At 54.4% G+C, this 12,569-nt stretch overlaps 1 protein-coding gene across 12 annotated transcripts in view; it reads right to left on the reverse strand.

Moving 5' to 3' along the window:
• The window catches only part of AP1B1 (adaptor related protein complex 1 subunit beta 1), a 60,566-nt gene that overhangs the window by 7,416 nt on the left and 40,581 nt on the right, over positions 1–12,569 (reverse strand). For 7 of the 12 annotated variants that reach the window (XM_063663056.1, XM_054470204.2, XM_063663058.1 and 4 more), the window contains 5 exons: positions 6,938–7,036; positions 6,159–6,418; positions 5,319–5,520; positions 4,418–4,438; positions 3,654–3,797 (listed from right to left, as the gene is read on the reverse strand). In XM_063663056.1, the coding sequence (XP_063519126.1) occupies positions 3,654–3,797; positions 4,418–4,438; positions 5,319–5,520; positions 6,159–6,418; positions 6,938–7,036 (726 nt within the window). The remainder of the gene's footprint in view (positions 1–3,653; positions 3,798–4,417; positions 4,439–5,318; positions 5,521–6,158; positions 6,419–6,937; positions 7,037–12,569) is intronic. The other 5 variants (XM_054470205.2, XM_063663057.1, XM_063663055.1 and 2 more) reach the window with 1 other exon arrangement.

A 12,569-nucleotide genomic window follows, 5' to 3' on the forward strand; every position in this document is an offset into this window, starting at 1 on the left:
AAGCGCACTCAGTGCCAACAAAGGTCCCAGTGTCTCTCAGGTTGCCAGGCCAGAAACCACAGAAACATCAGGCACCAGCCCCCCGCCCCACCCTAACCCCCTTGAGACAATCATGCAACCCAAGTCCTGTGAAGGCCACCTCTTACATCTGCCTCCAGGGCCTCCATTTCTCTCCATCTCCAGAGGTGCCACCAGCATCTAAGCTACCACCGGATTTCCCAGGTAAGACAGCAGCTGCCAGGTGGTGCCCCATTTCCCCCCTCTCCCTCTTTCCACAGCAGCTGATGTTATCTTGTGAAATGAAAATCTGATCACGGCACCCTGAGAAACTCCTTCCAATCCTGCAATGGCCTCCATGGACCTTGGCCTCCACAGCCTGGTGCCGATCTGCTCCCCAGGCTTGGCTTGCTCCGCCCCTGGGACCTCACATCGGTTGTTCCCTCTGTTTTGAAAGCGCCTCCCCACCCCCATCCTGCTCAGTTAACCCTGAGCATGCCCCCTGGACAGATCTGTGAGGACAGAAAGCACCCTGCTTTCATTCTCGGCTGTGCCACGGCGGCTGAGAGAGTATGCAGAGGCTGGCTGAACCTGACCGGGGGCATGGCTCCCTCATGGACGACTCCCCAGGGGCCCCCCATCAGGCCTCCTTTCCCCTGGCCCTCTCTCAGTAGCCCATGGCTGGGGATGGGGACCGCACTGCTCTTGGTCACTGTGGGTTCATGGCGTCTCACACAGGTCCCAACAGAACAATCTTCAATCTTTACTGGATGAACCAACGAACTGTCACCACCAGCTGACCCAAATGGTGAGGAACCCAAAAGTTCTTATGCACAAACAGCCTCATTCCCTTAGACCAACAGGGTTGGCCAGTCTTTAATCCCACAAGCAGGGTGTGGAAATGCATGAGGAACGAACAATTCCAGGTGGCCACAGCACTGTTAGGAAGATGTGGATACCTACCGACTGATTCTGAAGGGAGAGTGCACCCACACCCTAGAGCCCTCCCATGACCAAGGCAGTGGGGAAAGTCCTGCCCGTGGCAGAAAAACTCCTCCTCCAGGCAGCCTGCCCTGATGACTCCTGACGAGGAGATCCCCTCCCCTCTCCTTTCTAGCATGCTCTGTTGGATACGCTCATCTGACCCTTCACGAAGACAAAGCAGGGATAACACTGGTAAGACAAACACACGGCTGGGCGCGGTGGCTCACACCTGTAATTTCAGCACTTTGGGAGTCCGAGGCAGGTGGATCACCTGAGGACACGAGTTCAAGACTAGCCTGGCCAACATAGTGAAATCCTGTCTTTACTAAAAATACAAATAATTAGCTAGGCATGGTGGCAGGTGCCTGTAATCCCAGCTACTTCAGGAGGCTGAGGCAGGAGAATCGCTTGAACCCCGGAGACAGAGGTTGCAGTGAGTGAGCTGAGATTGCACCATTGCACTCCAGCCTGGGTGACAAGAGCAAAACTCTGTCTCAAAAAAAAAAAAAAAAAAGGATGAACACACAAGCCTAGTGCCAGCTTGCCAAAGGCCAGCTCCAGGCTTTCTTTTCCTGGCAGCTCTGCAGTGCCTGGCAAGGGCTGGCACCCACAGGGTTACAGGAGTCTTTGCTGTTCTCTGTCCCTTAGTCCTGCTTTGTATGTCTGTGATATTGGGCTTCTGGCAAATACGGGTTGGCCTCATGCCTTGGTGCAGCCAATCCAGGTGGTAAGTCAACTGCACATGCTGTACGTTATGCTGCGATTCTACGTTCCCTTGGCCCTGCTGGCCCTGACACCCCACACGTGAAGGCAGGTGCACAGGTAGTTCTCACGCTCTGTGGGGACCATCACGTAGGGGTCTGGAGCAGAGGCTTTAGTGTCACTTGCTTTCACTTCCAGACTGTCACCAGCTATGTGACCTTAGGCAAAAGCACTAGGATTTCTCAACCACGAAATAGGAGGAAGAGCCACAAAGGGCTGCTGGGAGGAGGACGTGCTGGCGGTGGCTGTGGAATGCTGTGCTGTCCCTACAAGGAAGTGTGCGGCTACTAGTGTCAGAGCTGCTGTCTGCTGTGGGCCTCTCAGTGCCCGGACCCTGCCAGGGGCTCCAGTCACCACCACTGCAGGTGCAGCTGGCATATGGTGGGGAATGCCAGCTCAGGGGGTGGGGAGGTGCTGGCTCATGGCTCCCTAGTCATGACAGAGCTGTCACAGCCCCTGACCCCCAACTGTATCCTGCTTTGGGGTGGGGACCTCAGAAGAGAGAGGGGGGCTCTGGCAAACACAACTTCTGATCTGAGTGTGATGAGGGTATCAGGCCAGGTTGGTCCCCTCTGGCAGCTTCCTTGACACTGACAACATGGCCCACACTGAGCTCTCCTCAGTGCCAGGCCCGTATGTCCTCACACCCTAAACTCAATTCTCCTTCCCTCAGCCCCGGCTCCTCCCTCCCAGGGAGCTCTCAAGTCTGGCCGCTGTTTCCACCCACAAGAGCCCCCGTGGTCCAGCTGCCCCAGCACTCCTCCTCCCTGCCACAGAATCCCCCGGGGCTGGTGCTTCTGCCCCACCCCTTCCCTGCAGACGCAGCCATCTTTCTCAAGTGCAAAGCAGACTGGTTCATCTCTTTGCTTAAAACTTTCCAATGGCTCCGGCTGTGCCAGGATCAAGAAGAAACGCTCAGCCTGGCCCGCCAGCCTTGCCAGCTTCCTCCTTCGCTGATCCCTAGTCTAGCCAGGAGTCTCGGGGGTGTGCCCTAGGTGGCATAGTGAGCGTCTGTGGGCATCTTCAGGCAGCATAATGTAGTGGGCTGGAGTCAGGGATGCTGGACGTCCTACCATGGGGACAACACCCCACAATAAACTGTCCTGCGTCCTTCCAGTATTTTCTGCATGGTTTCAACATATCCTGAGACTTCCAGGAACACAATTCTCAGGAAAATCGAGGGAAGCCTGTTCTTTATCTTACTCCGAACCTTACTGGGAGTCAGTGACCACTTCAGAAACAAATGGCACCACTGGCCAAACCACTCACGGGGTCCAGGCTACAAACACCCAGACTGTGGCTGCCGCAGTCACAGTGACTTTGCCCTGCAGCAAACACCTGGCAACTTCATGTCTTCTGGGGTGAGCGGGCAGGCGTGCCCAGACGTTTATAACATTGATACATACACTTGTATTCTCTTCCTTTTATGTCTCCTCCATGCAGTGAAAGCATCTGATATTTTTGGAATGGTATGTGTAGGTAGGTTACACAGCCCACCAATTGCACTTAAGGAGAGGAACGGTGACAATGTAAAATGTCTATGATGACTAAGGGGTGCTGGGTCTGATGGCACTGAGAACTACTGCTCCCACCTGACAGGCCTCTGCTGATTCCCTCACAGAGGCCGGGGTCTCCCTTCCCTCCAGGCCTTACCACAGGCTGTTCCCTTGGTCTGGAGCCCCTACCCACTTTTGTTCAGCTAATGGGATCCTGCGACTCCTCTGGAAAGCCTTCCTAGGTACCCACCAAGCTTGACTTAGCTCCTCTTCCTCGGTGCCCCCGTGGCCCCCAGCTTCCCTCATCAGTGCTGGCCTGAGCCAATTCCACGGCCGAGGCCATTTAAAGGAGCCCACATGCCAGTCTCTGTAACTTCTCTCTGCTCCTGCCGAGACAGAAGACAAGTGACTTACTGCTTTGGGGGCCACATATGATCCTGACAGGGTGCCCACGCCACTGGTCAGGTCAAAGAGGTCACTCAAGCCACTGCCAATGGGTGCTGCAAGATTGGCTGGTACTGCTGCTGTTGGAGGTGCCACGAAGTTGGTGCCCCCAATCTGGAAAGGGAGGGAAAGAGTCAGAGGTGGGCGTCAAGAGGCAAAGACATCAGGGTCTGGGAATGAGCAGAGCCACCTGGCTCTTTAGAGTACACTGGGGGCGGGGGGCAGGACAGCCTCCATATCAACTCTAAATTACAGAAACGAGACAGAGAGAGGTGGGTGGAGAAGAGAGGCTGAGCCCTCCCGTGCCCTGCAAGCCTTGAGCCTTAGGAGTAACCTCTGGGAAAGGGCTGGGGACACTCCCAAATTGACACTCAGCCTACGGATAAAAGGAGGTCCCAAGACACACGGCTGGGTGGAGACATGCTACGCAGATGGGTGCTCTCCCTCCAGGACATCAGAGAGGGGTTGTGGGACTGAGGGCTGGCAATCCCCGGGATGACAAGGCGACGTGTCATGGGGTGGTGAGGACTGGGCAAGAATCCATGGCTATGGGACCCAGTGGCAGCCAGATGCCAGCTGGTCAAGACAGAGGCTGCCAGGATGCTGGACCAAGGCAGGGGCTCAGCAGGTGGGGGCTGCTGTGACATCACCCGCCCCCGCCCCTCGGGATGCTGGGCCAGCGCTTTCGGGAGGAGCAAGGACAAAGGCTTGGTGACACAAGGGTTGAACCGTACCCCTTCAGGCTCATCCCCCATCTCCAAGCAGAAGCAGCAGGTGAAGAGAACAGGCAGCCACATGCAGAGAGAACAAGCCAGGAAGGAAGACAGAGAAACAAGAAAGAGAAGGGAAAGAGGGAGATTAGTCAACGGTAGCTCCATCCAAGAGGAGTGTGGTGTGAGGTCTGGCGAGAGGCCCAGACCCTGTCTCTATGAAAGGCACTACCCCACAACTTTACCCCAACACCCGTCCTGCACCACAGCCCTTCCTGCCTCACCCTAGCAGCACTGATCGCCAGTGTCCTGCCCTCGTGCTGCCACCGTGCGGACCTGAGCCGAGCCCAGCCAAATGAAGAGGTTTAGCCGCCCCCACACATGGCCCTGCCAGTTGCCTGAAGAAGCCCCAGGGAGATACCCAAGTCAGTCTCACCACTCCCCTCCCTACTGTCTTCCCACTCCCCTCTCTCCCCAGCCTCCCATGCCCTCTCAAATAGGCCTGGCTGGGCTGCTATTCCCAGCTGGGGCTGCATGAGGGTAAGTGGACACAAGTCTGATTCCTCAAAGCCAGGAACACCCTAGCCTTACAGGGCAAAGGTGACTGTGATGCCAGGATCAGGGCAAGGGCTAGGATTGGCCTCCCTGCCCAGGGTCTCCTGGGACTCGAAGGTCCAACAAGGGAGTGGAATCCTGTCTGCCACTCAGGGGCTGTGCGACCTCGGAGGGAAGGCTGCCTGGCCTCTCTAAACCTTGGTTTTCTCATCATAAGTAGGGAGCTACACAATCACCTCCGAGGGTAAATGGTAAGGACTCTATATAATGTACCTGAGGCACTCAGCTGGTGCCTGGCATGGAGGGGTGTTCAGTGACTGCTCCTCTGAGGATCATTATCAACATCATCCAGAGGGGGCCCACGACATACCAGGCTGTCAAGGCCACCGCCAAGAAGGTCCACAGCTCCCATCTGCACCGAGGAGGTGGCCAGGGGTGGGCCGCTCACTGGGGGACCGAGGTCCAGGTTGAGGAGGTCACCCAGCAGGTCACCCTGGGCGGGGATGACATCTGGCTGCTCCCCAGGAGGTGCTCCAGTAGGGGCTGTCTCAGGGCTCTCTGCGCTCTCACTCCTGCCGGGACACAGAAGTAGGGTGGAGGCATCAGGATGTCTCAGGAAGGTCAAAGAGACCCCAGCCTCCAGGCACCTCCCCCAGGACAGGCACTGAGTCTCCTCACTGCCCCCGACAGGGCTGTCCACACGGCCCCACTGCTTCCCCCATTCCCAATCCCACAGCAGGTCCGTCTTTCAGGTCCTCCATGAGGATGAGTGAAGGGAGACAGCCGCCTGCTTCTAGCCCTCAGCCCATGCTAAGGAGAAAACTGGATGCCAGTGCCCTAGGACGGTGCCACCAGGCCACTCCAACCACCTGGGAACAGCAGAGGAGGAGGCGCGGACAGGGATCTGGAATGAGACGGAACTGGTCTGAGTCCCAGCTCTGCTAGCTGTGAGATCCTGGACCAGTCCCTCAAGCTCTCCTTGTCTCTTGTTCCCACCTGAAGAATGGGGATATTTGCTCGCAGCACTGTCGTTAGGATGGAATGAGGTCATCTAGCAAATACCTCGTGTACAATAAATAGCTGATAAAAGGTTGTCAGTTTTCCTCAGACTCAGGTCTTGCCGGGGGACAACACACCAGGCCTGAGTGCCTGTGCTGCTAAACTGGGGAAGCAGTGTGGAGGCTCAGGCCAACTGGCCAGTCTCACTCACGAGGCCGTGCGAGGTGGCAGGCTCTTGTGCACAATGCCCCGGCCCCCCTCCACAAAGGCACTGGGAGGCTTATGGTAGACAGAGGCCAGCGTGCCGATGTAGCAGATAAGCTCGTCCAGCAGTGTGGGCTCGATGAGGTCCGTCTCTTCAGAGATGAGTGGCTTCTCAGCCAAAACCACCTCCTTGGCTGCCACCGGGTCCGTGGAAAGCAGGCGCCAGTAGATGTAGCCACGGTCCCGCAGGTCTGGGTTATCTGAGTCCTTGTGGGGGTGAGGAGAAGCCCATGAAACTCAGAGCAGCCAGGTGAGAAGGGAGGAGACCTTTCTGCAGCCATGAGCCAGGTGTGGCACAGGGGTGGCCAATGGGAATAGCAGTTCTGAGAGCTCCCATGAGCCTGCCCCTATACCACCTACAGGGCCATGCCCTGGCCCCGGGCTCATTCCCCATGGTGCTCTACTCCAGCCTGGCCATGCCTGTCTCTACTCCCAACCGCCCTCTGTGGCCTGCCCTTCCTGCCCCCAATGCACACCCTCAGGTTTCCATGGGCCCTCCTCTTCTGTCTAGTTTGTCTCAACTTCACTACTTGACCTCACTGCACTTTGTGTTCTAAGCACCCTGAAGGCAGGGAGCTTGGGTAACTGTGGGGCTGGAAGCCAGTCCCACCCACAAGATACCTGTCTTAGGAGCGGGCCTGGCTTCCAGGTCTAGTTCCTGGGACAAAAGTTCCCCTGCTTGAGTGAGGGCTGTGCTGGGCACAGCGGGGAGGCTGGGGCACCCACCTGAGTGGCCAAACTGAGGACCTGCTGCACCAGCTCCTGGGTCTCTGTTGGCTTCTTCAGAAAGAGTTTCACAATGGCTGTCAGCAGCTGCAGCTGGACCTGCAGGGAACAGCGGACAAGGAGGAAGTGTGGGCCTCACATGGGGATAGCGGGAGACCAAAAAGGCTTGAAGAGGAATAGGGTGTTCGAAGTCCCTGGAAGCCAAGCATAGCTATTCTAGGTTTGGGGCTGTCACCGCACACAGGCAAAGGGCCGCCACAGGTGTTGGTGCCGCTAAGCAGCCAGACCTCGGCATCACTCACTCAGGAAGGAGCTGAGCACTGGACTATTTGGCAAACCCAAGCAGGCCGGGGGCCGCTGCCCAGCCCTAGGGTTTTAGAAACCTGTTGGAGCTCTAGACTTCACAGAACTATGAGAAGCTCACGTGTGGCTGGAGTGCTTCTTATCAGGACCATCTGTCAACAAGTGGCGACAGTCCCATGGAGGCCCAGGGGACTGGGGCAGCGGGGCCCACAGAACCTGCTGTCAAGGACCTGTGCTTCTACCAGAGGGTGGGAACCATTCCTGGTGGCCCTCCACCGGCCCCTGCCACACACCTGGACATACCCAAAGCTGCCCTCGTCCTGGCCAACACCTCCTTACCCTTCAGATCTCATGCCAACCCCACCTCCAGAGCCCCCATGCTTCTGCAGCCTCTTCCACCCCCTCACAGCGCCACCAGTTGCTGGCTGTCCTGTGCAGTGAGCCCCCTGTGGGCTGGAGTGATGTCTGTCTTGCTTATTGCCGTGTCACTAATTACTGCCCAATCTAGTGCCTGGTGTATAGCAAGCACTTAAGAAATACTTGCTGACTGAAGAAACATCTACGCGAGAACAAGTCTCTGCACATAATCCTTCCTTAGTCACGGTCTCATTTTTGCTAGTCCTAGGACGAGGGGGCAGCCTGAGGCTCCTGGAGTCAGGGACAGTGGGAGCCCATGGGCTGTGCCAGGGACAGGTCTGCAGCAGGAGGGCAGGAGTGGCAGTGCAGGAAGCCCAGCAGCAGCCATGCTGACGGCATCTCTGGCACCTGCCCAGCAGGAGGGCACTTGTGCAGGGAAGGCTGACAGCGGCAGGCAGAATGGAGGGCATGTGGTCCTCCAATTCTGGGGCGAACCAGAGTCTGCAATTTGGTTACATGTGGGCCAGCAGCAGATAAGCAGTAGGCTGGCTGTTTCCAAGGCAGGAGGCAGCCCAGCATCTGGCTTCCAGACTCTAGCCCCTGCCTGGGCAGCCAATGGGAAGCCATTTACCCCCATCTGTAAAGGAGAGGTGAGGCCTACTTCAGGGATTCTTGTGAGCTTCAAAAACAGCAACTTATGGCAGCTTGCTTGGAGCTGGAGTCAGATCACACCTTATTTGAACTCCAGTTCTATCACTTCTCAGCTGGGTGACCCTGAGCAAGTCATTTAGCTTCTCTGAGTCAGTTTCCTAATGTATAAAACAGTCATTACACCTCACAGAGTTAATGGAGAGTTGATGAAACCACAAATGTAAAGTGGCCAGGTGCGATGGCTCACACCTGTAATCCCAGCACTTTGGGAGGCCGAGGTGGGTGGATCACCTGAGGTCAGGACCAGCCTGGCCAACATGGTGAAACCCTGTCTTTACTAAAAATACAAAAATTAGCCGGGCCTGGTGGCAGGCGCCTGTAATCCCAGCTACTCAGGAGGCTGAGGCAGGAGAATTGCTTGAACCCGGGAGGTAGAAGTTGAAGTGAGCCAAGGTCTCGCCATTGCACTCCAGCATGGGGGACAAGAGCGAGACTTTGTCTAAAAAAAAAAAAAAGTAAAGAAGCATTGTGTATTCTGCTCACTACGGAACAGCTATCGTCATCACAGTCATTATCACCACTACCATCACACGGGGACTCTTGAAAAAGTTCTTCCCAATCCAGTCAGCCAGATGCCTGGAATTATTCATCACTGTCAGATCTGCTGTGGTCCCGGTCAGGTATGCGTCAGGCTGTATTGCCAGAGGGAGGTCTGGCCAGGTGCCCAGGGCCCTGGCTCAACAATCCGTTCCAGTTCCTCTCAACACACTCAGGCCGTTAGCCTGCATATTTAGGGCAGCCTTCCTGCAATGATGCCATTACCCCCGCCATCCAGACAGGATGGGATGGCAGGACACGGCCCGACGCAGGCTGGGCTGATATACCACCCTGGCCAAGATTTTTTTTTTTTTTTTTTTTTTTTGAGATGCAGTCTTGCTCTCCTGCCCAAGCTGGAGTGCAGTGGGGTGATCTCATCTCACTGCAACCTCCGCCTCCTGGGTTCAAGTGATTTTCCTGCCTCAGCCTCCCGAACAGCTTGGATTACAGGCACACGCCACCACACCTGGCTAATTTTTGTATTTTTAGATGGGTTTCACCATGTTGGCCAGGCTGGTCTCAAACTCCTGACCTCAGTGATCCACCCACCTCGGCCTCCCAAAGTACTGGGATTACAGGCGTGAGCCACCGTGCCCAGCTGCTGACCAAGACTTTTTAAGTCTGCTGTTCATGGCTAGAGAGGCCTAGGAGCCAAGGATGAGAAGATCCAACAAGACAATCTAAAATTAGTTCCATAATTGTCAAGCCCGGTGCAGTGGTGCAGGCCCATAGTCCTAGCTATTCAGAATCCTTTGAGCCCAGGAGTTCAAGGCTAGCCTGGGCAAAACATAGTGAGATTTTGCCACTAAAACAAACAAAAAACTCCAAATCGTCAAGCACTAAACAAGTATTCTTTTTTTTTGAGACAAGGTCTCTCGCTCTGCTGCCTAGGCTGGAGTGCAGTGGTGTGATCTTGGCTCACTGAAGCCTCAACTTCCCAGGCTCAAGCAATCCTTCCACCTAGCCCTCCCAAGTAGCTGGGACTACAGGTGTATGCCACCACACCCAGCTAATTTTTTTTTTTATAGAGATGAGGTCTCACTATATTGCCCAGGTTGGTCTCGAACTCCTGGACTCAAAAGATCCTCCTGCCTCGGCCTCCCAAAGTGCTGGGGTTACAGGCATGAGCCGCTGCACCCAGTTAATAAGTTTTTTTTTTTTTTCTTTTTTCTGAGATGGAGTCTTGGTCTGTTGCCCAGGCTAGAGTGCAGTTGTGCGATCTCGGCTCACTGCAACCTCCGCCTCCCGTGTTCAAGCGATTCTCCTGCCTCAGCCTCCTGAGTGGCTGGGATTACAGACGCACACCACCATGCCTGGCTAATTTTTGTATTTTTAGAAGAGACAGGGTTTCGTTATGTTGGACAGGCTGGTCTTAAACTCCTGACTTCAAGTGATCTGCCTGCCTCGGCCTCCCAAAATGCTAGGATTACAGGTGTAAGCCACTGTGCCTGGCCCTAACAAGTATTCTTAAAAGACCTTTGAACTGTGTTGTGAACCAAAGACGCAAAGTGAACAGGCTACTGAATTACATCACACCCCCACAACTACCGTTAAACCGAGTGCTGGAGTGGGCACTTTACAAACAATGCCCAGCAGTCTTTGCAATAACTGCACTAGAGACAAGGAAATGGGTTTGGTGAGTTCAAGTAACTGTGCTCCAGGCCACACAACAGGGAGAAGCTTGGATCTCAAACTTCAGAGCTCTTTTTCTGTTCATACCACCAGACTCTTGGCTTACCTCTCCCTGTCCAGCTTCTCTCATTCTGGCTTTTTAGCAGGCTTAGCTGCAAAAGACTGACCCTATTATAGGGGCAGAAGCACACCCCTACAGCAGCGGTTCCCAGCCTTTGTGGCACCAGGGACCAGTTTTGTGGAAGACAATTTTTCCACAGATAGGGGATGGGGGTGGGGGGATGGTTTCGGGATGAAACTGCTCCACCTCAGATCATCAGGCATTAGGTTCTCATAAGCAATGTACAACCTAGATCCCTCCCACGTGCAGTTCTTAACAGAGTTTGCGCTCCTATGAGAATCTAATGCCACCGCTGATCTGACAGTAGGTGGAGCTGAGGCAGTAATGCTTGCTGGCCCGCCGCTCACCTCCTGCTGTGCAGCCCAGTTCCTTACAGGCCATGGTGGCCCGGGGGCTGGGGATCCCTGCCCTACAGGACATCCTCGCAGTGATCACAGGCAGGACTTCACTGCAGGAGCAGCACCCAGCATAGGCAGGCTTTGCTTCTGAGACAGAGGGAAGAGGCTGGTATTGCAAGCAAAGGCAGTCTGGAGGCAGGTGGCAGTTGGGGGGTGACGGTGGGAATTAGTACTGTGATTCTGAGATGGACATCTGTTGTTTTTGCTCACCCAGCATCTATTCTGTCTTCTGGGAACAGAAACACTGGCTTTCCTTCAGAGCCTCGCCCTTCTTTCTGTCCCTTTCAGTCCACACAAACTGGGATCGGCGCCTGAGAGACCTCGCCAACCAGAGTCACAGTGCCTGGCTCAGGATAATGCAAATAGATCCTGGGACTTTTGCTGGAACTACTGAGGGGAGGGGAAAAACTCTTCCCATGGGAGTTATTGTGCCGTAAGGACACAGCCTAGAACTGTTGACTCCTTACAGCTCCCACTCCTGGGAGCCTATCCATGGCAGAAGATAGCTCAATGCCACCATCCAAGCACCCTCAGCCAGGAGTCCCAGAAGGGAGCATGCTACCCACACTTGCCAGCTACCGGAACCAGTTGGTCCCCTTTTTGGCCTGGACTAGTTTGCTTCTGAAACCAATTTGGCCCAAACCGACACTACCATGAATGAGTGTTTATTATGGGCTGGGCATGTGTCAAGGACATTATACAAAGCACCCTAATTTAACTTTCGTAGCAAGAGGATGAGGGAAGATCTAATGATTCTCATTTTACAAATGAAGAAACTGAGGCTCAGAGAGTTAAAGGGATAAGCATAAAGCTACTGAGCCAGGAAGGGGCAGAGGAGGGGCATGGACTCTGGGATCTCTCATTCTAAGTCCCACACTTGGACCCGCGGGGTTACACAGCCCCAGTTGGGCAGCAAAAATTTCTGTGCTCACGAACGACTAACAGACAGTTCCCAGTTAACTGAGAAAAGGGAATACAAATGACAAGGCAGACATTCAGCCTCATTCATAACAGAAATGCAAACAGAACTACAGTGAGTTACCCCTGTTAGCTACTGGACTAGCAAAAACAAAGCAGGAGTAAGGAGAGGGCAATCCCAGCATCTGAGACAGGAGTCTAAACCAGCACAACCTCCACAACAGGAATCTGGCAACAGCTACCCAAATCTCAAACTCACATGCCCTTTTCTCTAAGCATCCTGCTCCTATGAATGTATCCTCCAGCCATGCGTGCAGATGTGCATTACACAGGTTATTCTCAGCAATACTGTTTCAATGAGCGCAAGACTGGACACCTAAATACCCACCAGGAGAGGCTGGTTAAATAAAGCATAAATGAATGAGAGCACAGTCTTTGCAGGTATTGGTAACAGAAAAAGGCAAGGTGCTAAACAATTTGAATTTACAAAGTATGCTACAGCAGTGTTTAAAAATAAATGAGGGCAGTGTAGATACAGTTGATTCTCACTACTTGAGCAATCCATGTTTGTGAATCTGCCTACTTGATAAAATTTACTTGTAGCCCTCAAATCAAGACTCATGGTGCCTTTGCAGTCATTTGCAAATACGTGCAG

Source organism: Pongo pygmaeus, chromosome 23, assembly GCF_028885625.2.
Source record: "Pongo pygmaeus isolate AG05252 chromosome 23, NHGRI_mPonPyg2-v2.0_pri, whole genome shotgun sequence".
Taxonomy (NCBI): domain Eukaryota; kingdom Metazoa; phylum Chordata; class Mammalia; order Primates; family Hominidae; genus Pongo; species Pongo pygmaeus.